The 24938-nt window shown below is 40.2% G+C and overlaps 1 protein-coding gene across 5 annotated transcripts in view; it reads left to right on the forward strand.

Annotated features, from left to right (window-relative positions):
* COL14A1 (collagen type XIV alpha 1 chain) overlaps positions 1–23984 on the forward strand; it is a 309275-nt gene extending 285291 nt beyond the window's left edge. For 2 of the 5 annotated variants that reach the window (XM_055287135.2, XM_055287136.1), the window contains 4 exons: positions 1184–1372; positions 19124–19201; positions 21287–21442; positions 22278–22861. In XM_055287135.2, the coding sequence (XP_055143110.1) occupies positions 1184–1372; positions 19124–19201; positions 21287–21442; positions 22278–22309 (455 nt within the window). In that variant the 3' untranslated portion in view covers positions 22310–22861. Of the gene's footprint in view, positions 1–1183; positions 1373–19123; positions 19202–21286; positions 21443–22277; positions 22862–23095 lie in introns of those variants that run through there. The other 3 variants (XM_055287134.2, XM_063643521.1, XM_055287133.1) reach the window with 2 other exon arrangements.
* The last annotated feature ends 954 nt before the right edge of the window (positions 23985–24938 follow it).

The raw sequence follows: 24938 nt of genomic DNA on the forward strand, positions 1-24938 counted from the left end.
AAGCCAGGCCCAACCTACTCAGAGGCTGTATTTCTGGCACCTCAACCATCTTCCCTAACGCTACTTCAGTTTCCTCTGGGCTCCTTACTGTATTCCTTCAGCTGCCACTCAGAACTGGATTTATCAGTTAGCAAATAATTCCTCACAAGCTCACTTCTCTGGTTTTTAGTTCACAGTTGATCAGAATTATGCTAGGAAGAGTTACATGGGAAATTATGCAAGGCCAAAGTGATGACAGCTGGGAAAATGATGATGGACAGTCCCCAGGTCAAAGGCAGAAGCTGAAAAGGCAAATGAGGAAATGTCTCACCTGCCCAGGCCACAATGGACATGCCTATTAATAACCTTGAGTCATCAGGAGGGGATCCCTACTTACAGTGACAATCCAATGCTTAAGGAAAGAATGCACTGAATGTATTTTAGAGTGAATTCCTTGAAGACATTGTTACTATTTTTATTTAGTTTTAAATATTTCAAAATGGATAAATAATAGTAAACTAGAAAATTCACTTATATTGGGAAAACTCATCTCCTAGTGATGTTGGAAAAATGAGACATCATGGTATCAAGTACTTTATACTTCTAATTAGTAACATATATCTGTATATATATTTTCCAGACATAACTGAGTTAAGGGATTGTGGGAGAGAGTGCCAGATTTTTTAAAAATACAAAGCTAGTGGGAGTTTCTGCAGCTGAGATCCAAGTAAAGATTCCTAAAAAAGGGCTTGATGACCAAGAGATGAGTTGAGACCGAGCACTTGTCTGGGGATTTGTGAGCAAGAGGGTTGGGGAGGCTTTGTGTGTTGTAGAAAAGACAAGTAACCTGGGGAGTAATTGCTAGAGAAATGGCAGCTGGGTGAGGGTCTAGGGGTCAGATAAATGTTGAGGGTAAAGAAGAAATTTACAACTTCTGCTCAATGATGTTTATTGAGTTGCTGACGTGAGCTGCAGAATTCCAAACACATGAGATGCCACTTGACAACAGTCCAGCCCTTGATATCATCCAGAGTAAAACATAAAAAAATGTTAAGCTGGAAATCAACATATCTCAAAGGGGTGCGATTTTTCCTTTGGTGGGTGTCTAACAGAATTGTTTGGAGCTTTAACAAATGACACCCCTGGTCCCCTCGTTCCTTGTGTGACAGTTCACTGAATGCTGTCTTTATGCTTCATGCCTCAGGTCACATGGCCAGGTACACTGCCATCCTCAATCAGATTCCCAGCCACTCCTCATCCATCCGGACTGTCCAAGGGCCTCCTGGTGAGCCTGGGAGGCCAGGCTCCCCAGGAGCCCCTGGTGAACAAGGACCCCCAGGCACACCAGGCTTCCCCGGAAATGCAGGCGTGCCAGGGACCCCAGGAGAGCGAGGTAAGCTGGGCCCCTTCTCTCAGAGGAACTCCTTTGAGATGGGTGCAGGGATGCAGAACATTATAGTGGTTCTTATACAAGGATAAATCCTGAAACAATGGACTTAAATTAATTCTGCCCCGTCTATTCTTCAGTTTCTTGTTTATTTATCTCTGAGATTGAGAAAACTGAGCAATCTGCCAAATGATTATCTAGAGCCATATCTACTTATATGAAAGAGGAAGGTCAGAACCCCCAAATCACTTCTGAGAGGATTCGAGCTAATGAAAGAAAGATATCCCCTCTAGATGGATGAAGTCAAAAAGGGTGCCCCTTCCAGGTTGAAGAATTGGAAAATGACGCCGCCCTCTGACCAAACATGGCATCACACCAGTGTCAAGGCAAGCAGAGAACTCACTCTGGTGATTTGCTGGTGCTTTATCTGTGCAGTGCCCAGACTGGGCAATAGTCAGTGGCAGTCCTGAGAAGACTCATGAATTGTATCAGCATATGGTTCACATGTTCCTATATAGACCGTGTCAGCTCTAAATTTCAAATTAAAATACTGTCTGCGGCTCATCTTCCTATTATATCAGACAACATTTTATTTAATAGTTTCATGGGCCAACTTTTTGTCTTTCCCACTAAAATTTCCTTAAAACAGAGATTCTACTTAGCCTTTTCTTCCACCATCTACAGGTCTTAGAAGTATGGTGTAATACAATAATAAGACTCTTTTGGCTGAATCTATAGTTGACTAAGATCTTCCATTCCAGAAGCAGGTAAAGGAGATGTAGGAAGTCAGGGTTGCATATTAACAATGAAGAAAGTGATGGGAAAGAGAGACGACTCATCAGAGTATTTTCTGAGATACATTTTGTAGAACATAGACCTGGGGAAAAGCTAACTTTTACCTATCTGCTCTGTGAGGCATATTAGTTTTGTGGGATGGGTAGGATATATTCCTTCTATAAAATTTGATTTAAATACAGATTACAAAAACAGTATTTCATATTTATTTTGACTCATGCCAACAGGCCTTGTATATTTCTGCCTCTGCACTTCTGTACACATTGTTTTTCTCTTTCTTTGGAAATGTCCTTTCCTTCCTTTGTCTTCCATATAACGTACTCTTAGTTCAAGGCTCAGCTGTCTTACACATGAAATTATTATTGATCACCCCAGAACCGAATGTCTCCGCCCCCATGAACACCTGATGCCCTTACTGTCTTTTCTTTCTGTTTTAGCACTCATCAGGCATTAGCAAACAGCCAGGTTGTTGAGAGCAGGGGTTGGTTCTGAATTGCTTTGCACAATGCTTTGCACTTAATAGGTACTTACTAGATAGTTGTTGCTTTAATTGTGACCCAGTTCTGATTTTTCTTTCTGAAAGTTTTTCCCTGTGTCAGGGCACAAAATCAGCAGATATAGAAAATGGCACCATTCCCTCACAACATACCAAAGATCTGGCAGCCTGGAATGTGGCCCCCTCTGTCAGCAGGGCATCCTCTGCTGCTGTCAATAATGGAGAAACTGTGACTCAGTGAGCACAGAGCCAGCACCTGAGTCACTCCCAGCAAGTCATAAGTTGTCTTTGTTCTTTTTGGAAGGCTTAGCCCTGTTCTTGCCAGACCGAGTCTCTCCTGCTCTGCAAGTACACTTGAATGATTAGACCACAGAAAAATCACCCAAGGGTTCTCAAAGGGCAGCCCAGACGACCTTTGGAAATATGAATTTCCGTGATGTAATTTTCTTTCATACATATTGATGTATATTCTAAAGAGTACAGTAGACAAGCAGAATCCTCTATTTCACAAACGCATAAAGGATGACTGTAAGACGGAAAGTGAGAAATGCCTTTGAGCATGGGGAAAGGTGATTTTAGTTGATGACCGCTTGAAGGGTGTGATTCTGCGATGACTATTGTAGGTCAGGGCTTGTAGGCCAGCATCCAAGGGGCTCTTCATTCCCGGCAAAGTTATTTCAGCTGCAGCTTGGATTTGCTGCTGCAAGGTAGGCAGTGATGTTTGGTTCTTAGCCTCGGGATCCAAATATCCAGGAAAGATTAAGAGAGGAAAGGTCTGTCTTTCCACTAAGTCAAAACAATAAAATTTAAAAACTGAAGTCTTCAGCTATCTTTTCTCTTTCTCATTTTCTATAAAAGGAAGCATATGGAGATATTGAGGTAAGGCCAAAAAGGCTCAAAGTCAGCCAACATCAAGACTTGAAATAAGAGCCAGAGACTGTTGTTTTCTTCTGCCATATAAAATATGATTATCATCATAACAAAATAATGTTATAAGAACACAATATTGTAATGAGTAAAAATAAGTACTATTACCAGGCAGTGTATGTAGCACATAATAAACTACAAAAGCAAGATTATGAGAAATATGGCTGTTGAGCATTCTGGCCTGAACACTGAAATGAGGCTCACTTTCTGCTTAGGCTTCCTATGAGCCTCATAGGAGCCTTCCTAAAAAAAATTCACTACTGGGTATCTACCCAGAGGAAAAGAAGTCATTTTACAAAAGAGATATTTGCATATGCATGTTTATAGCAGCACAATTTGCAAGTGCAAAAACGTGGAACCAACCCAAATGCCCATCAATCAACGAGTAGATAAAGAAACTGTGGTATAGATAGATAGATAGATATAGATAAAGAAATGCATATATATATATATACACCACAGTTTCTTTATCTATATCTATAGATAGTTTCTTTCATATATATATATATATATATATATATATATATATGGAATACTACTCAGCCATAAAAAGGAATGAATTAATGGCATTTGCAGTAACCCAGATGAGACTGGAGACGAGCATTCTAAGTGAATTGACTCAGGAATAGAAAACCAAACACCATATGTTCTCACTCATAAGTGGGAGCTAAGCTATGAGGATGCAAAGGCATAAGAATGACACAATGGACTTTGGGGACTCAGGGGGAAAGGGTGGGAAGTGGGTGAGGGATAAAAGTCTACAAATAGGGTATAGTGTATACTGCTCAGGTGATGGGTGCACAAAAATCTCACAAATCACCACTAAAGAACTTATGTAACCAAACACCACCTGTTCCCCAATAACCTACTGAAATAAATTTTTTTTTTAAATTCACAACTCCATTCGGTTTGGATAGTTTTTCATCAGAAGTGCCCACTCTAACTTTTCTATTCTAGTTTTTCAAACTTTTAAAAATGTGATACACAGTAAAAAATACATTTGACATCATGATGCAATATTGCTTATGCATATGCATGCATGCAAATGTATGTAACTGGGACAAAAGAAATTATTTTTACCCTTCCTGTTATTCCCTGTTTTCTTCTTTTGTTAAAAGAATGAGGAGAGACCTTGGGTTTCATTACCTTAGTTTGAAAAACACTATCCCCATACAATGTCTTTGATTAACCCCATCTTTATCAGAGAAATGACAAAGAATATGCATTTTTAGAGAGCAGAAGAAAAATTATGGATTTTCCTTTCATATTCGCAATGTGATGTACATGGCTTTTCATGACTTTTCTTATTATCTAAAAGAAAATTTCACTTTTGCTCCATCTGATTGTCTGTCTCTCTCTTCATTAACCCTTTGTCTCCTGTAACTTAAAGTCTTTTTTGTAAGTTTGTGTGGAACAGTTTTTAGCTATCCTCTTACACAGATTGTAATAGAGAATTCTTAGAATTTAAGGATTCAAAGGGATCCTGTGGCTAATGTTGTTCAAGTTTTCTATCTGAAGCTTGAAATCCCACTTAGATTTGTCTAATTATTGGCACTTAGCAATGAAGAGGCCTCATTTGCATAACATCATGCTTTATATTAAGCAGCCCGATTTCTCACCTGCTTTTCCTTGTCACTTGTTCTTCTCTGTTAATTTATGTCAAAGAAAAGCTATTTTTCCATGGGATGCTAGTTGGTTACCTCTCCCCATTAAACCCTGTATTGTCTTCATGTAAATGGTTCTGTATAACCTGGCTTCTCATTATCCCAAAATTCAGAAGAGAGGACCAGCTCTGAGGTTCCTCTTTTGATCACTGAACCATGACAATCCAGTGCTTGACTGGACAATCTAGTGATTGGCTACTATTTGTCAATTGCTGTTCTGACCTCAGCTCACTCTCGAGTCATATTTTTGGGTGATTCCAAACCAGATTTCCTCAATTACAGATCGTTTTCTTTTTCTGCTCTGTGCATATCATTCCCAGATGATTCATCTGTTTTTGTTTACTCAATTTATTTAAATGTTCATTCTCTACACTGGTATCTTGAGCCATATATTAAACAAGTCAACAATAAGTTTGTTGGTTTATAGTTCACAAAATTAAGTTTCTTCATTCAGTTGAAAAGAACTAGAAAATTCCCCTGATTTCAGTCTTTTTTTTTTTGTTTCCTTTCTCGGAGACAGGGTCTTGCTCTGTCCCCCAGACTGGATCGCAGTGGTGTGATCTCGGATCTTGGCTCACTGGAACCTCCGCCCGCTGGGTTCAAGCAATTCTCTTGCCTCAGCTTCCCAAGTAGCTGGGACTACAGGCAGGCACCACCACACCTGGTTAATTTTTGTATTTTTAGCAGAGACGGGGTTTCACCATGTAGGCCAGGCTAGTCTCGAACTCCTAACCTCAACTGACCCCCCCTGCCCCACCTCGGCCTCCCAAAGTGCTAGGATTACAGGCGTGATCCACCGCGCCTAGCCTGATTTCAGTCTTTATGCAACTCCTTTAGTTTCCATAATCCTCCCGAAATTTTTGACTCAAAGAAACCCTCTGATCATCTAACTAACCTAACCATCTAAAGATTTTCATTTTAGGTTGTATAGCTGGACAGCTGGAATTTATATCTGGTTTATCTTATACAATAAGTCAGCAAATATTAAATGCAGTGTTTATGTAAGCTTTTACAGTTTGGCAGATAGATAATACTATTATTTATAGCTTTTACTTATTAGGGTCTGGTTGCATCTGCCAAGTGTTGCGCTCAGTCCTGTACACACTACCTCATTTGGGTAAAGTGGAAGATCTGGTTTGGATAAGGAAGGAATATGAAAGATTGCTGAGGGTACACACTGGAAGATGGTAAATGCTAAATGAGTTATATAGAATATAAATGATTTCAGAATGTAAAGGAAGATGTCAGTCACTGTGTCTTTGAGAAGAATGGGTGCTAGCATTTATTAAGCAACTACTATGTGTCAATCGCTAAGCATGTTATGTGATGCTCATAACAATCTTATGAGATCTGGATTAGTTCCATGTTAGGTGAGGGAACTGAGGCTCTGCTAGATTGTTAATTGTCCAAGGTCACACAGTGGAACAATAGGGGTCTAGAATTCAGATCCAGATATGTATGACTCCAGAATGCCTGTGCTTGCTGGCTTCGCCACTTAACTAGCTGTGTGATCTTGACTACTTAAGCTTAAAACTTAATCTCTGAATCTCCGTTCATTCATTCAGTGGTACTTACTGAGCATCTACTACACATCCAGCTTGTGCTGGGCATTGATGACATGGTGGTAAACAGGGTATATATTTCCTGACTTTCATGGCACCTTACTGTTAGTGGGAGATGGATATTAAGCAAACAATATATGAATCATTTAATTTCAGTTGTAATTAGTGCTATGAAAAAGTACAGGATAACATATGGCATACAAAAGGAGACTGACTCGATCAGTGATGTTTTAGCTGAGACCTAGAACTTTAGTAGGAACTTGCCATAGCAATCAGAGAGTTGGGGAAGAGCATTCTAGGCAGAGGAGGCAATAGCATGTGCAAAGGTCCTCAGGTGAGAAAGGGCTTGAAACCTTTAAAGCAGTGACTCTCCCTTTCACAACAAATAATTTCTCATGTCTCTTTTACTGTTCCAAAATAAAATTCACAGATATTAAATATAACCTATCTTCACATATCATTAAACAAACAACACTAAATAGAGAAATTACAATGTTCTATAGTGTAATACAAAAGAGAACTAAAAGGAAAGTAATTTATAGTCAAAAAATTTATTCCAATATGCATTTAAATGTAAAAACAACCTCTAATCAGTTCATCAACCAGAAGTTCCCCTACAAGTATCAAGAATGTCTCCTAGGGATGGCACTGCCCCTACTAAGCTCCATTGCTTTGGATAACAGAAAAAAGAATAGTATAGTTGGAGCTTGGTGAGTTAAAAGGATAGTAAGAATTCAGGAGGAGGGAGGAGTAGACAGAGGCCACAGGATGCAACCAACATTTTGTGAGTCTGGGTAAGGAATTTGAACTTATCCTAAGAGCAAGGTAAACTTTCTGCAATTTCTACTTCAGGATGAAACCTGTCTCCCTAATGCTCAGGTTAAGCTGTGAGTCAACAGGACTCAAACATCTACAGAGAAAACTGAGTTCCAGATTGATTTTAAAGCTGGGAGACAGAAGTGGGATATTCCTGTGGTTAAAGAGACTGTAGCACTTCTGAGTAAAACCATAGCACTTCTGAGCCAGGAATGCTGCAATGGTAAAAATCATTTTTGTGAAATTTCTTAATGCCCCATTTATCCTGGCTGATTCCTGGAAAAATTATCTGTATGGGGCAGATCATCTTGATTAAAGATCGAGTGCTGGTAGAGCTTTCGTTATTATTTGCTAAATGGCACTGAAATATTTTCAAGTCTTCCCTATGATTTTGTATTACAGTGGATATTCAGTTGCATGAGATGTGTTCTTTCTTTTTATTGCTGTTAAAAATTTGCTGAAATAGGCTGGGCGCAGTGGCTCACACCTGTAATCCCAGCACTTTGGGAGGCTGAGGCAGGTGGATCACGAGGTCAGGAGTTTAAGACCAGCCTGGCCAAGATGGCGAAACTCCGTCTCTACTAAAAATACGAAAATTAGCTGGGCATGTTGGCGGGCACCTGTAATCCCAGCTAGTAGGGAGGCTGAAGCAGAGAATTGCTTGAACCTGGGAGGTGGAGGTTGCAGTGAACAGAGATCGTACCACTGCACTCCAGACTGGGCGACAGAGCGAAACTCCTTCTCAAAAAAAAAAAAAAAAAAAAAAAATTTGCTGAAATAGGCCAGTAGCAGTGGCTCACACCTGTAATCCCAGCACTTTGGGATGCCAAGGTGGGCGGATTGCTTAAGGTTAGGAGTTTGAAACCAGCCTGGCCAACATGGTGAAACCCTGTCTCTACTTAAAAAAAAAAAATACAAAAATTAGCTGGGTGTGGTGGTGTGTGTCTGTAATCCCAGCTACTTGGGAGGTTGAGGCAGGAGAATCGCTTGAACCTGGGAGGTGGGGGTTGCAGTGAGCCGAGATCGCACCACTGCACTCCAGCCAGGTGACAGAGTAAGACTCTTTCTCAAAAAAAAAAAAAAAAAAAAAAAAATCTGCTGAAATACATGTTGCCTTCTTCCTTCTTTGATTCCCCATCCCCTGCCTTTCATTTCCTGAAAGATGAATACAGATAATTTTCTCTTTCTTTTTTCCACGCAGTACTCATCTGGTTATGTCCAATTTGAATGCCCTTCAGAACAAGACCTTTATCTGAAGGTTTAGTGGATTGTGTTTTCCTAATGGTATAGTCATCTTAAGGCATTGACAAGGAATGCTCTTTTTTTCTTCTTTGCATCATCTTTTATTGATTTTTTTAATTACAAAGTGACTCTTTTCATTGATCATGGCTGCAGAAAGAAACTCTATGTATTAGTAATCTATTGCTGTGTAACAAATTACTTTAAAACTTAGTGGCTTAAAGCAACAAATATATAGAATGTCCATTTTTGTGGGTCAGGGATTTGAGTTTTATGTGGGTGCTATTGTCTAAGAGTCTTGCATAAAGTTGCAGTCAATATGTCATTTAGGAGGCCAGTCATCTGAAGGCTTGACTGGAGCTGGTGCATCTGTTTCCAAGATGGTGCCCTCACAGGGCTGTTGGCAGGAGTCTCCAGCCCTGGCTGATGATTGGCAGGAGGGCTCGGTTCCTCGCTGCAGAGCTCTTCGTGGGGCATGGTTGCGAATTCATTTTCAACACATAGAGGCTGCTTTCCTTAGAGCCACTGATCCAAGAGAGAGAGCAGAGGAGTTCCCATTACGATTTTGACATCTAGTCTCAGAAGCCCAAGCTTTTACTTTCACCATATTCTATTTGTTAGAAGGGAGTCATTAAGCCTGGCCCACACTCAAGTAGAGAGGAATTGGGCTGTACGCTTTGGAGGGAGGCATTTTAAAGATTTTGTCAGTGTCTGTTTAAACCACCACACTCTTCTAAATTAAAACAAGGCCTTCTGGCTGTGCATTGCAAAGAGGGTGATGCTCTCATCCACTGAAATGATTGCCAAGCAGTATGACGTCTACAGTGCTGAATAATGAAGGGCTCTTGTGAAGAGTTGGCTTACACTGCCTGTTTTCACCACTTACGTTTGTTTTTCTCTCCTGTATTCTTTTAAATCATCCAAATGACAGATGTAGGTTTTTAGAGGGAAATGCAAGATGCAGCTATAGGCACCTTTAAAAACAGTAGCAATTATTGGGGAAAATGTTTTTGAAGACTACTAATACCTTTTGTGTTCCTGTTTCTGAAATTAGTTGTAATTAGAACAAAATCCATTTTCAAATCAAACACAAAGAATGAGAGGAAAAAAAGCCATTGACAAATTAAAATTACCATTAAATTGTGTTCCCACCCTTTACAATTAGTACAATATGGCTGTTACAGTAATAATAAGCTATAACTAGCGTTTTGTTTTGTTTTTGCCATGGAAGCTAATATCATTGTTTCTGTAGATAAAAAAATTTTAAAACCTTAGTTGGAAAGTCTGTTAGTCAGTTTAAACAAATATTTGATAAATCAATGGCTGATTAATCCTACTGCATTAGTGTGTGACATGTGTCAATCAATACCCAGAGTATACTTTCTTCAATTGGCCTTTAATGATTTTTTTCTGTTCATCCTTTCTTACAATGAGGCTACATAATCCCCCAAAACAAATTTTGATGTACATTTTTCTTTTATTCCTCATAAATACATGGAATGCAGTAGTTATTTCCTAAGTCATAACTAGTTTATAGTGTTGATAACCTCTTGGCTAGCTTTTTGACTGCCATTTCTCATTCACACCTTGAGCTCTGATAAAAACAAAAGCCCATGTGGATATTGTGCATCAGTCCTGAGACATCATGGTGATAGCAGATTACTGCCACGTGAACAATGTAAGCATTTCCTTTCAAGTCGTCATCGTGTAATTTAGCCAGAAAATCACGGCAAGTTTTCTAAGAAGGAGATTTGGTTATACTAGGTAATAAAAGAGAGAGAGAGAAAGAAGCTCCTTTTTTTAAAAATGTAGGAATGCATTTTGTCATTTTCTAAATTTTCAAGGCTTGAACATAAATAAAATGGAAATATAATGTAGTTTATATGATTAAACTAAAGTTGTTTGTATTAGCTGTGATAAACCATTTTTGGTGAATTTTTTGACATGGCTTTCAAAGCCATGACTGTAATAAGTTAATTATCAAAATGTGTTCTTAGAGGAGGGTGAAAACGTGCAGAGAAAAGATATATTCATTAATCCTTTCCATTTTCATTGTTCTAGATTTGACTTTGGCATTAAATTACTATGTAAATATAGCGAAGTAGTTTGACTTCCCTGAACTTCTTTGCTAGTTTGGAAAAACATGATGAGTATCCTTGATTTTGGATGTGTTTATCATTTTTTTTTTAATTTTATGTTAACTTTTGGGATACATGTGCTGAACGTGCAGGTTTGTTACATAGGTATACATGTGCCATGGTGGTTTGCCGCACCTATCGACCCATCATCTAGGTTTTAATCCCCCCATGCATTAGATATTTGTCCTAATGCTCTATGTCCCCTTTCCCCCAACCCACTGATAGCCCCCGGTGTGTGATGTTCCCCTCCCTGTTTCCATGTGTTCTCATTATTCAACTCCCACTTATGAGTGAGAATATAGTAATGGGTCTTTCATGCTGATCATGAAGGGCTGTTGGTCATAACACATTTTGTTTTAAAATCTGTAGACCCTGACCTTATCCCAGTGCCTGGACACAGATCACTTTTCCAAGAGTGGAGAGCATCATATCATTTTCCAGTTCTGCAAGGAATGAAGACCAAGCTCCAATTTAAATATTATCAACTGGTTGACTATTCATGCTGAACCTGAAATGTTCATTTTTAAGCTATAGAAATTGGCTCCTTTTCCCACTAATTTTGAATAATTTATAATTTTCTTAATAGTCAATAGTGGAAATAATATAATAGCTCTTAAGGAGGAATGATCAAAATTTTGTAGCAGAAAGTAATAGATTGGCATTTGGTGTAACATTCTTATGTACCAGTGAGGTCATAGTGTCAGCGGCAAAACTGGGTGAACAAAAAGCCTGGATTCCTGATGCCTGATTTAATGCCAATTTTCTCCTGCCACTCACCTGCAGTTGTGAATGGTCAACGTGCAGACTACTCTAGGCTGGTGTGCACTGATGAACTTTGCACCTCATCTTCTCTCTCTCTCCACCCTTCTCTTTTTAACTTCCACTCTTCCTACTTCTCCTCTTTCCTTCCTACTGCACTTCCTCACTCTCGCTGCCCAAATTTAGGTGAGTCTGTGGTCAAAATACCAAAGGACCCTCTACCTATACTGTCTTGTCTGATAAAGACTAACAGAAAGACCTGAAGTGCTAACCCCTGTGCCTTGATCTTGCTCTGGTTAGTGGATTCCTTTGACCACTGAGTGGCCCCACTTAATGATTCAACCTGTTTTCCTCTGGCTTTTCTGTGGAAATAGCACAGGGTTTACCGGTGGAGCTAGGCTCTACAGGACTCCAGGCTGCCTTAACCAATGTATTGCCTTGTAGCACCCAGAAGGAGCAGATCCAGGTTTTATGGAACCTGAAGCTTACAACTTGGGGTTCCTCTTGAAGAAAAAGAACACGAAGTCCGAACATAAAATTAAGTAGGGGGTACTGAAGGTGGCCCTTACAAGTTAGTGTCTCTCCATAGTCTGGCACACAAAGCTTGTCATGCTCTGGCCTAGACTAGCCTTATATTCTATTGCCTGTGAAACAACCTGAAACTGCCAAAGCCATACCAAACCATTTCTGGTCCCCCAGGCATGCTCTGTTGTCTCTCACCTGCAAGCCTTTGTGCATGCACGTTCGTCTGCCGCCGTGCCCATCTGTCACTTCTTTAGCAGACAATGCCTGTTCTTCAAGACGTCATTTCGGGCTCAGCCTTATTGGAAGCCTTCTGCAGTCCCCACAGGTGCCTCAGTTCCATGCTCTCATATTCTGCTGTAGCTGTTTTCACATTGCATTATAACTACTTGTTACCTATCTGTGTTTCCTACTCCATGACGACCTGCTACATGCAGGAGGGGTGCTTTTGACTCCGGATTCCCAGTGGCTGGTGTTGGGACTGGGCTAGGCAGTTTGTGTTGTTCGCCTTCTCGGGGCTTTAGCTTCGTGGTGCTAGGTGTCCAGACCCCTTTGCCCTCTGCTCTTTGGCAAGGTCAGCCCAATGGAAAGCATTGAGGAAGATTGGAGGGTACAAAGGGCAAACCCCACCCCTGGCTCTTCTGCAACTCCAGTTGTAGCCACCACCCCTCTGCGCCCCTGCTTCTAGTAGACAATCTCCCCTTCTGTTTCTAGATCCCACCAGAAGCCCCTGGGGTCTGGGCTCCAGTCACATTTTTTTTTTCTCATTGTCTCTACTCTCCTACAGGTAATAGTGGCTCCGGGTTCTTGCCAATTTGTAAGTTACATCTTTGCTTGGTTTCTAAGCTTTTCCATCATCCATGTTACCAAGTCTCTGTATTAAATTCCAAATTTCCTCTCTCTGAAAGATCTAGAGTGGTTTATATTTCCCTGGCTGAGCCCTGAATTATAAAGGCACAGTAGATGGCCAGTTGTTATATGAAAAAGAGAATAGGAAGAGGGACCTTTAGCAATCATTTGCAAGGCTCATTTACATATAAAACAACTACGTGTTTTCCATTCCTGTCCATCTTAGCATAAAGCATGGGGCCCCAGAAACTGGTACTAGTCCTACAGACCAAACATGCAGAAATAGCAGAGCTTAACAAAATGCATACAGTACTTACTGAATTGAGTCCGATTAATCTGCCTTCTTGTAACTAGGTGCTAGGTCCAGTACCTTGCTCTTAGTAGGCATTCACACAAATACTGAGTGAAGAACAGACTGTACTTGCAATCCATCACCAGTATATCCCAGGCAACAGACAATATAATAACACAGCAAGCTTTGATCTATAATCTCTGCGACTTTTTGGTACAATTACAATGGAAGCATTCCCCAGGCCTTGCATAGCTTCCTGGGCATAAATCTTGGGAGTTCCTCAGAATGTCTGGGGATGAGGAAGGAGTGACTGTGCTCCACAAACAGCAAAAACTCCAGGCTGGAGTGCATGGTGTGGTCAGGGGGGCCATAAAAAGGAATAAAATCTCCCAACTCAGAGGCCAACAGGCCAAAGAAAATAGGAAACAGACAACCAAGGGCCAGCCCCTGGACATGTTAGTGTGAGCAGGATAAATCCTCTTAAAATGAATTCCAAATCTTGCTCAGGGCAGACAGCAAGTATACAAATTGAGGAAAGCAGCTGAGGAAATGTGGTGATAAACACAGGGCTGACTGCTGAGTGTGAGGCCAGAGAGAGTGTGCAGACACATTTGGCAGGAGGTTTGGGAAGCCATAACTATAGCAAGCAAGACAAGAAAGAGCCTTCAGGTCCAGCTTAGGATGGAGAGGCAGGGAGTGCAGTGGTCGAGCACAGAGGCTTCTGCGCCAGTCTGCCTGGGTTGAGATTTTGGCTCTGTTATTTCCTAGCTAAGGACAAGTGACTTACCCTCTCGGGATCCAGCTCTCTTTCAGGGTTAATAGCAGTGCTTGCCCTCTTGGCTCATGTGAAAACAACATGAGTTTGTTCATGTGAAGCAGCTGGCATCCGAAACCTAGTGAGATAATTTATAGGCAGTGCTGATAAATTCTCTTAGGCACATTTTTGATTTGTCAAAGTCTGCAGTCAAATTTTGTATTCCATTCATTCATCCATTGCTTTAACAGATATTTCTTGAGTGCTTAATGTGTGACTGGCACTTGGAATAGAATGAAGATCTAAAACAAGCAAGTCCCTGATTTTGTGGGCCAGAAAATGAAAATATTGATGAGTCAGTATTAGGTTAGTGGTGAGGGAGAATCAGGCAACCTGAAGTGGTTTCTAATGAGACTCTGAAGAATGAATGAGTATGACAAATGTACCACTCTGATGGAGGATGTTGTACAATGAGCAAGGCTATGCATCTGTGGGAGCAGGGTGTATATGAGAAACCTCTGTATCTTTTACTCCGTTTTACTGTGAACCCAAAACTGCTCTAAAAGATACTCATTAGAAAAAGAGAGAGAGAGAAGGAGGAGGAGGAGATGGAGGGAGGGGACTTCTTTCTGATGATCCTAAATATTATTTTGGTTACTCTACAGAAAACTAAGGGTATTTTAATCTTGGCTAAATCATATTTTTGCTAAGTTAGATCTTAATTTATCCGAGCTGTGCTCATTTAAAAAATTGCAGTACCTCAAACTTCATTGGAGCCAATTATATTCATCTCTAAAAGGCAGTAGTTGGTATCACCACCACACAAGGAACTTGTTAGAAAAAGCAGTGTTCACATAACCGAGGAGTGTAAAAATGAAGCTTCAGCCTAAGGAATTTTGTCTGTTGCTTATAATGGGCAGCTGAACTATTCACAATAGAAAAGACATGGAACCAACCCAAATGGCCATCAATGATGGAGTAAAGCAAATGTGGTACATATACACCATGGAACACTATGCAACCATAAAAAGGAATGAGATCATGTACTTTGCAGGGACATGGATGAAGCTGGAAGCCATCATCCTCAGCAAACTAACACAGGAACAGAAAACCAAACACCACATATTCTCACTCATAAGTGAGAGCAATGACAACACAGGGACACAGGGAGGGGAACAACACATACTGGGACCCGTCGGGAGGAGGGGCAAGGGGAGGAAGAGCATCAGGACAAATAGCTAATGTGTGCGGGGCTTAAAACCTCGGTGATGGGTTGATAGGTGCAGCAAACCACCATGGCACACGTTACCTGTGTAGCAAACCTGCAAGTTCTGCACATGTAGCCCAGAACTTAAAAGTAAAATAAATTAAAAAATAATAATAATGGGCAGTTGAATATTAGTCTAGGCATTCAATTCATTTAGTCTTCCAGTATTTATTGGGCCACCTAAGAGTGGCCATGGACTGATGCTAGAGAGATAAGTAAGGCACAGCTCCAGCAGTTAAGAGGCCTATAGTTTTGGGGCCATGTGGGCATGAGAATAGGTAATGCAGTGGAATACACAGTACCAAAGGATTGCAGTTACTAAGAAAGCAAAGAATTCATTCACTTATTTATTCTTTCATTTGTTTGTTCACTCGACAAGTATTTGTGAGTTCTATATTATGTGGAAGACATGATACTTATACACTGGGGATATAGCCATGGAAGAAGATAAATATTCCTTGCCCTCTTGAGTCTGTCATGGTTCTGCCTACTATGGTTATAGAGAAATTTTGAGTTGGGTCTTAAAGAATGAGGAGAAGTTATGGAGGCAGACAAGGTAAAGGGCATTTCAAAAGAAGGAAATTAGCATTTGGGAATCCCATAAGTCCCCTGAGTCTCAATGTTTTTGTGGAAAGGACACTGGCACTTAGCACTGGTGACCCCATCTCAGCACCAGGTGGCCCCACCTTGGGTCTGTGCAAAAGAGATCTATGATGGGCCATGACTGGGTTTTGTCTGTAAAAAATGACTTTATACCCAGGCTCCACTGCCCTCAGGCATCTCATGGATAGTCACAGGCTTATGTTTTAGGACACTGTATTTCCCTCCTTTTAATTAGGTCCTACCAAGCTTATCAAAAATATATCCAGATCTATTTTTAGAGATCTGAAGTCTCTACGCTTAGCCTTTGATCTCGATCCTCATCTAAGGTACTTAAATACTAATTTGTAACAAGATTGCTTCACTCCAAAAAATGGCCTACAACCAAGTTCAGTTGTCATGGACATGAACATTCCTTCAGTATGAGAACCATAAGTGGATATGTGGACAAATATTAATGTAGTCACCTAAATGTAGTTTGTAATATAATAACTTGAAGAATAATAAAATCAGCCAGGCATGGTGACTCGCATCTGTAATCCCAGCACTTTGGAAGGTTAAGGTGGGCAGATCATTTGAGGTCAGGAGTTCGAGACCAGCCTGGCCAAAATGGTGAAACCTTGTCTCTACTAAAAATATAAAAATTAGCCAAGAATAGTGTCACACACCTGTAATCCCAGACACTCAGGAGGCTGAGGCAGGATAATTGCCTGAACCCAGGAGGCGGAGGTTGCAGTGAGCTGAGATTATGCCACTACACTCCAGTCTGGATAACAGAGTGAGTGAGACTCTGTCTCAAAAAAAAAAAAAAAAAGAAAGAAAGAAAGAATAAAATCTAAAATTCCTTGTTAATATATAATTATGTCTTTAGGCCTTTTCCTTTTTCTTTTCTAAGGCATTTCAAGGGCTGGAATTTCTTTTTAATATTTTTGTGAGGCTTGTTCTCTCTTTTTACTTCAACATATGTTACAGATAATATCTGATTCCATTTATTTTTCTCTGTATAATGAGAAAATTAAAACAACCAGATTTTCTATTCCCAGTCTTCTCCACCTCGTGCTTTCTTTATGAATAAGCAAAAAACAAGTCAGTAAACTATTATTAGGGGATTAGTACCAAGAATACTTTCCCAGATATCCTCTTCTGTCTGATCCATGTCTTCTTGTGGAGAACTAAGCATTAGGAGCCATCCTGTTAAAGATGATCCTGCACCATGAGGTCGTGAGAGGCCACTGAGTCACCATGCTCTTAATCAGGAACAGCCTGGTGTTAGTCATCAGTATATTTTATTATGTTCTAGCTCTTTCAAAATTAGTTGTTCTCTGTTGGCAAAGTGACTCCAGTTCAAACAGAAGAAGAGGGATTCTCGGCTAAATTCCCGGATGCACACTGGGGCATAAGCACTGACAAGTGAAGTAGCGCCTCTCAGCTAAAAACTACAAACTCCAATTAGCTACTAAACTAATACCCAGTAGGCTTCCACAGCATGGTTTTCTGTCTGAACAACTTGATTAGCAATTGAGCATTAAATATGGATGAGTCAGAGTTAGCTGTGTGCTTTTAAAACTCAGATGAGGTGGTATTTTTACTTTGAGAAATCGTTGTTTTCCTTATGGGCTCCTAAGAGAAGAACCAGGCACTGAACAGAAAGTCATAGGCATGGTGGTTGGTGCCCTGGGCTGTCATGGAGGTACTGGTCTTTTGTAAGCTCAGATAGCACCATCAAGGTGACATGCAATAGGATTGGGTGTTTGGGAATTCTAGCAATGAGTGGACCAACCTGGATGACTCCTAGTAAAGAAGAAGAGCTTTTTAAAAGAGATGCCAGGCTATGTCTTGACTACAAGAGATCATTACTGGGAGCACAAAAGATACCAAAGCTGCAGGTTAGGAACAACCATTATATGTGCAGTGTAAAAACAAAAAAAAAACAAAACCTGTAAGTTCCTCACCGGAGTCTTCTTTACCAGTGATTTCCAGAACAAATACTAGGTCAACGCCTTTCTTTCTGGAAGTTATAAAGTAAGATGCTGAAAGTGATTATTTTCAAGTGCTAGCATCTTGCTTGTTACATCTAATTTGCTGACAGTGAATATACATTATATTTAAAGTAAACAAATAGTTATTTGTAATTTAAAAAAATTGCAAGGCCTTTCCATGCCTGCTACCTGTCAAATTGGCCATTTTTCATTTATTGATGTTTCCTTCTAGGCTTTGCCAATTCAACATAAATTCTCAGTAGGTATAATTAAACAGAGATGCTGTTCTGCATGCCGCTATTTCAAAGCATTGTTGTACACAAAAAACAGACAGCAAAGATCTTCTATGATGTAAGCCAGGATAACCCAGACCCCAGTCTAATGCAACCCTATCTTGGGCCTCAATATAGGTGCTCTCACCTTTCAAGTGATCTTGTGATAGAACCTGTTTAGATAATGAGGTGTCAGAGTATATGTTTCTTTGTTGTTTGCCTGTGAAAATGTATAGTTTGTTAATAGCACTGTAAATTATAAGAGGTCTGCTCCATGGAAAAGAAACACGAATAGATTTAGATTTTTATGGGGCTGAATCAGCCAAATCAAACACAGGCTTTTCTGAAGCTTCCAAGTTTTAATGGAAACTCACGCTCTTCAGAATGTTGCTGCCTAATTATAATTCATGCGTTTTGCAGATACATTACACGGTGGACCAAAAGGAAAATGTTAGACGTGTTCACTTGTGATTTCTATTGTGCTACTTGTGGAGTGCCAGCTGCATAAGTCCAGTGGCCTGGTGCGTGCAAAGACAAGGGCCAGTTCTTGGCAGGCTGTGTGACTTCAGTAGGAAGGAGAAAGAGAGACTGGCAGAATAGCAAATACAGCCCACACACTCAAATACAGAACCAGACTTCAACATGTGATTCTACGTATGCTACCAATGTCAGAATTTAATTTAAAAGTCCCATAGTACTCATAACCCCAAACGAACCCACTTAATTGTCTTCATCAGAGAAGCACTTTTGAACTCCAGAAAAATGGAACTATCAAAATTTTCTTTTAAAAAGAACTTTAAACATTTTTAAAAATTATTTTAAACAGGTCTAACTGGTATCAAGGGAGAAAAAGGAAATCCAGGCGTTGGAACCCAAGGTCCAAGAGGCCCCCCTGGACCAGCAGGTAAATCTTCCTTCCTAACAAGAAATTGCAAATGTACATTTTTATATTCACTTGGCATTGCAAGTGAGGAAAATGGTCATCTTACATCCTAGTATGTAACTTAAATGACTGTATTTCTTACTTGTTTTATTGGGAGGCTTCTTTGTTAATAATAATCTTCCTGATATACAAGACCAAAAAGTTAGAGCATATTCTGGGATCTTATTGTTTGTGTGAGTTGCGATAGGACAGACTATGCTGTAGTAACAAATACATCCCAAATGCTTAGTGGATTCACACAATAAAGCTTTATTTCACAGTCACACAAAGTTTCATATGAATAAGGTAGCTCTCTTCCATCTCAGAACCCATGACCTCCATGGTGAATCATGTAGCCTCCAAGAGAAAGATAAAGAAGGCACATCGGGCTGGGTGTGGTGGCTCACTCCTGTAAGCCCAGCGTTTTGGGAAGCTGAGGCAAGAGGATCACTTGAGGCCAAGAGTTTGAGACCAGCCTGGGCAATGTGACGAAACCCCACTTCTACAAAAAAAAAAAAAAAAAAAAATGTAACCAGGCGTAGTGGCATGTGCTTGTAGTCCCAGCTACTTGAGAGGCTGAAACAGAGGATCACATGAGCTCTGGAGGTTGAGGCCACAGTGAGCCGTGATGGTGCCACTGCCCTCCAGCCTGGGTGACAGAGGGAGACCCTGTCTCGAAAAAAAAAAAGAAGGCACATCAGTCTCAAGTTCCTAAACAGAATGAGATGTCACTTCCGTTGACATTTTATTGTCTGGAACTAATCACCTAGCCCCAACTGAACTGCAAGGCAGACACAAAATCTAGAGAAATACAAGGCTATTTGGTGAGCACTAGTATTTCCTGCCGTGGTAATCTTACTGAATGAGTTCGTAGAAGTTTTGAGTTTTGTGTATTATATGCTTTTAGAATGGTCTCCAGATGATCAGGCTTGATATTAGAATTATTATAATTTGCAATCTTATTATAATATATATTTATAATGTCAGTCTTAGCCACATTAAGTAAACTGCTTTACGGATTTTTCTTTCCAATCTAGTAAGGATTTTGGAAAATATTTTTTCTGAGAGAGGTTCCTAATGCAATTCATTTTGAGTGTAAATATTTCTGTTATTAGAGACAATGTGAGGAACTGATATAACATTACACATTACACAGAATGGGTGGTTGGTGAGTGCTGATTGAGGAGCTGAATATATGAGAGCCACCATGCTATTCAAATAGAGGTGATACTTGTTCCTACTTTTCATTTCATTGAAATGAAAAGTTGTTGAGAAATTCCGTTATAGTTGAAGAATGCCTTTTCAACACTGTTGGAACCGGGGCCTAAAAACAAGCATACAAGCCAAAAAAAAAAAAAAAAAAAAAAAAAAAAAAACCATGCTGACAAATTTCTTCAATTCACAACAATTTTAATCCTCCTATTTTTACTCAGTCTGAATTCTCAATTAATGTAAACCAGCTTAAAGAAATTTTGGATTACTATATTGGGTCAAATTTCAAAATTGTCATTGGTCCCCTCCAGGACAATTTCACACTCATACAAATTTACTTTAAGGGCCATAAACTGGTACTGAATTACATGGCTATTCTAACTGTTGATGAGGTTGAGCTTTAATTATCTGGGGCCATAAACTGGTACTGAATTGCATGGCCATTCTAACTAGATGATGAGGTTGAGCTCTGAGTGTGTTCATGTTTGTGTCTGTGTGTGTGCACGCCCATAGATTGGATTCATAAGGAACTGCATTGGGAAACAAAAGCTCCAAAAAGAAACTAAGGTTGAGAATGGAAGGTTCCTTTCCCTTTAACATCCAAGAGGAAATAGAAAAAATACATTTTGCTTCCCAGTTTCCTGAGCTGATTAAGAGCATTGACTTCCAGGAGGATAAGTGATTACACTTGCCTAGGGAATCCAGTCTACGAAAAAGAACTCATTGAGTAGAAAGAGGTTGTCCTAATTGTCCTAAAAGTTGCTGCTTCTAAGAGTTAGTTTACTTCTCGGTTGTCTCAAAACTCCCCCTGTTGTGGCAAAAGACCAACGGTTTTCATCTGTGGGTACTTCTTAGGACCTTCAGGGGAGAGTCGGCCTGGCAGCCCTGGGCCCCCTGGCTCTCCTGGACCAAGAGGCCCACCAGGTCATCTGGGGGTTCCTGGACCCCAAGGTCCTTCTGGCCAGCCCGGATATTGTGACCCCTCGTCATGTTCTGCCTATGGTGTGAGAGGTAAGTGTCACAAAAGGCCCCTCTTGTGGGCTTTGATCAATGTTTTACTATGCTTAGTACCACAATGGGAAGATAGTGCTATGAGAAAAGTTAAAGTGGTTATGAATGGAAAGCAGAGCTTGAATGCTTCACTTCCTTAAATTATCCGGAGACATTTTCTATAAAATGCAAATTGCTATAGAGCCTACTCCCTTAAAATCCTTAAGAGCAAATTCAAAATAACAGCACATCTAAGTCTTCCTTGCTTCCCAGTGATGACCTACATAGACTTGGCCTCTGACTTCATATTTAGCACATTTGGAGGACATGGTTGAACATTCTTTTGGAGTCTTCATTCTTGTGTGACAGCTGTGACGTGGCCAAGACGTCCCATAAAATTTTACTCTTAGTTTGGGGAAGTGTCAAACTTAGAACTTCTCCCATAATTAAGAGGGCTCCTTAGATTATTTTCGATGAAATCCTGCATACCACTTGCATTTAGGTGCATTTAAGCTCCACATTTTAGGTGACCAAGGATAGTTGTGAGAGGAAACAAAAGTCATGCTGTCCTTGCCTTATCACTAACTACTGGACTAGAAGAATCTGCAGTGTGCATGCTGGCATGCTGTGCAATGGCCCCTTTTCTGACATAGTCACTCTTGGAAGAATCAAGAGAGAGGCTGAGGGACTGCTGTGGGGCCATGAACTTACTAGTTAATGGATTTAAAATTTTCTGCTTCAGTAGAAATTTAACCTTAGTTATCACAGGAATTGGTCAACAAAGTTTTGCTGATGTGTTTTTCTCTGTTCATCTTTTCCCTCCCTGTTCTCTCAAATACTCCTATCCCTTATTAAGATCTGATCCCCTACAATGATTACCAGCACTGAAGTGGAAATCCTCCACTGTGGTTACATTGGCCCCAGACATTTGGCTATGGATACAGAACTGTCCTGTCGACCACCACCACCACCAAGCCCCTGCCCCTAACAATGGACACCCTGCTTCCCTGCCTCTTCTGCATCCCTGCCTTCCCACTTTCAAACCTCTTGCCCACTCTGCTCCAAACATGATGGAGTGATAACATTGGAACTTAACCAAATCATATATGTCTATTTTAATAGACACTGACTGCTCCATGTCAGCCTGGATAGAGGTATATGATCGTGTGCCAAGAATTTATCTCAGACTCCCCTGTGTGACAGCTCCGTAATAAAGTTACTTAACTGTGCTTCCTCCTCCTTCCTCTCCCCACACAGGATGGATGGGCATCTTTCTCCTTGACCACCCTACTCTCCCTTCCTCCCCTGATCACCTCCCCTCCCTGCTCTCCCCTGGTGATGGACTTCTAACATGAGATCGTTTTTTAAAATTTCTATTTCTTTTATAATTTTGCTGAGTTTTCAGGGTTTCTTCTTTAAATAAAACATATCATACTTAAATGGTTGGCTATGATTCTAGTTTTCTAACAATTTCTGTAATGTATCTTTCCCTTCGTCTGTTTACTAACTGTCTGAAACCTTATGGGGAAGGTACAAGGGGCGTGGTGGATTAAGATATCCACTGCTTTTTACCCAGCAGGATATCTCTGTGTCTCTAAGGACCCAGGTGAGGGGAGAATATCAATTTATGATTCCTGGGTGCAGCAAGTCCCCACCCCCACTTTTCCTCTTTAGCTTCCCATCCAGATCAGCCAGAGTTCACCCCTGTCCAAGATGAGCTGGAAGCCATGGAACTGTGGGGCCCTGGAGTCTGATAGCCTCAGGAGAAATTTGAAGACCAACTGCAAGAACTCTTAAGGAATCTTGTTTGAGAAAATGTTGTCATGTGGTTTGTATGCTACTTTTTGGTGGGGGGGGGCGCTCATTTCAGTGGCCTAAATCTCCTCCTTGGATAATGTTAATATTATTGTTATTATTAACAAAAAATATATATTTTTTAAAAGTTCCCTTAATCTATGACATGGTAGCAATGATTTCCCTTTGGTGTTTTAATGGCATGTCAGATAATTTGTTTTTCCAGAGAAGAGAGCTCAAAGAGGAATTGGGAAAAATAAATTGAACTCTGGAATCTTCTCTCTCAAGTCCTAAAATGAACAAACAGGTATTATTGTGTTTGAGGGAAATATGTCCCCAGCAGGAAAAGAATGCAAAGAGGTTCAAAGAATATGTCACTTACTCCTACTTGCTATAGGAATAACCTTGCTGATAAGAAAAAAAGGGACATTATTGGAGAAACTACCTCTTGTTTAATTGATCTATCCAACTCTGAGATCACTTGGTAACTGGTTTCATGTGTATGCAAAAATCAGCATTTGGATTTAACCTTTCTGAATTTGGTAGTTTAAGAAACAGATTTAGTTTTTCAGTGGTTTTAACTCATGTGAAATAATGACTTTCCAACAGCTCTGATGCAAAGAGATATAATTTTAATGAACGATTTATCCAGCAGTGTGTTCCAGGGATTGCCTCTCCTTATCTACAGGGATTACTTTGTACATGCAGATAAGTTTTCACAAACCTATTTCCATTTTCTTTTGTAAGCAAATAAAACTTTAAAACAATGTATGTGGATTCTTTTTCCTCCATTTCTAAGTATCACCTTAAGCTTTTGTAGTCTTAACTGAGTGTCCACCAGAAAGACAACAGTTGTCTTCGTTTAGGTAAGCATTCAAACTTTCATTCATTCGTTTACTCACTCATTCATTCATTCATTCTGAGTGCAGTAGAAAACAGATGAAGCAGTTGACTTGGGACTAAGAGATTAGCAACATTTTATTATTCATTTATAATCTAGCAGGCAGCAAAGATCCTGCAAATACATGACCTCTGCTAAATAAATGTTTACCAATAGTTGACTGAGGAGCCCACCTACCTTCTGATATTGAGAAAGCCCAAAAACCCCTAGAAGGCAGAGCAGAAATGAGGTTGAATCTAATAGACTGTAACCCTTAAACCATACTTTGTCTTTTGCTCACAAAGGAAAAATCTAGGTATTTGAGAAAGATTTGAGTTCTATTATGTGCTAGTTGAAACAGAAACAAAAGAGAACCATAAATTTAATATGTGCTCCTTCTCTGTAACATCTCCCTAGTAACAGCTAACTTTAAAAAGTAGGGATGGGATCATTTACAACTAGAAGCTGGATTCTTTCTGGATCAGGAAAAGGCTAACACGAAGGATGGTGTCTGTCTGATCACCAGGTTCTCTGACTTTCTGTCCTTCTCATAATCTCCTGATCTTTGGAGATGAAAGAAGACTTCACCTGAAGGATTCAAACAATCTACTTGTGTGCCTTTGGCAGGGTGGGGCGGGGGCGGGGGCAGGGGGTGGGTCTAAACAAATCGGTTTTTTTGGTGTCTTTGCAGGGAATGAAAGAAGACAATGAGCAGATAATCAGCAGCCATTTCCTTTCAGTTATGGTATATCATTCTGCCTGAGAAAGCAGGATTTATGGGAAGGAAAACTTGTCTAAGGCCCATCAAGATGGCCTGACCCAGAGTCACCTAAGAGAACTCTT

The sequence above is a fragment of the Symphalangus syndactylus genome, chromosome 7 (genome assembly GCF_028878055.3).
Source record: "Symphalangus syndactylus isolate Jambi chromosome 7, NHGRI_mSymSyn1-v2.1_pri, whole genome shotgun sequence".
NCBI lineage: Eukaryota > Metazoa > Chordata > Mammalia > Primates > Hylobatidae > Symphalangus > Symphalangus syndactylus.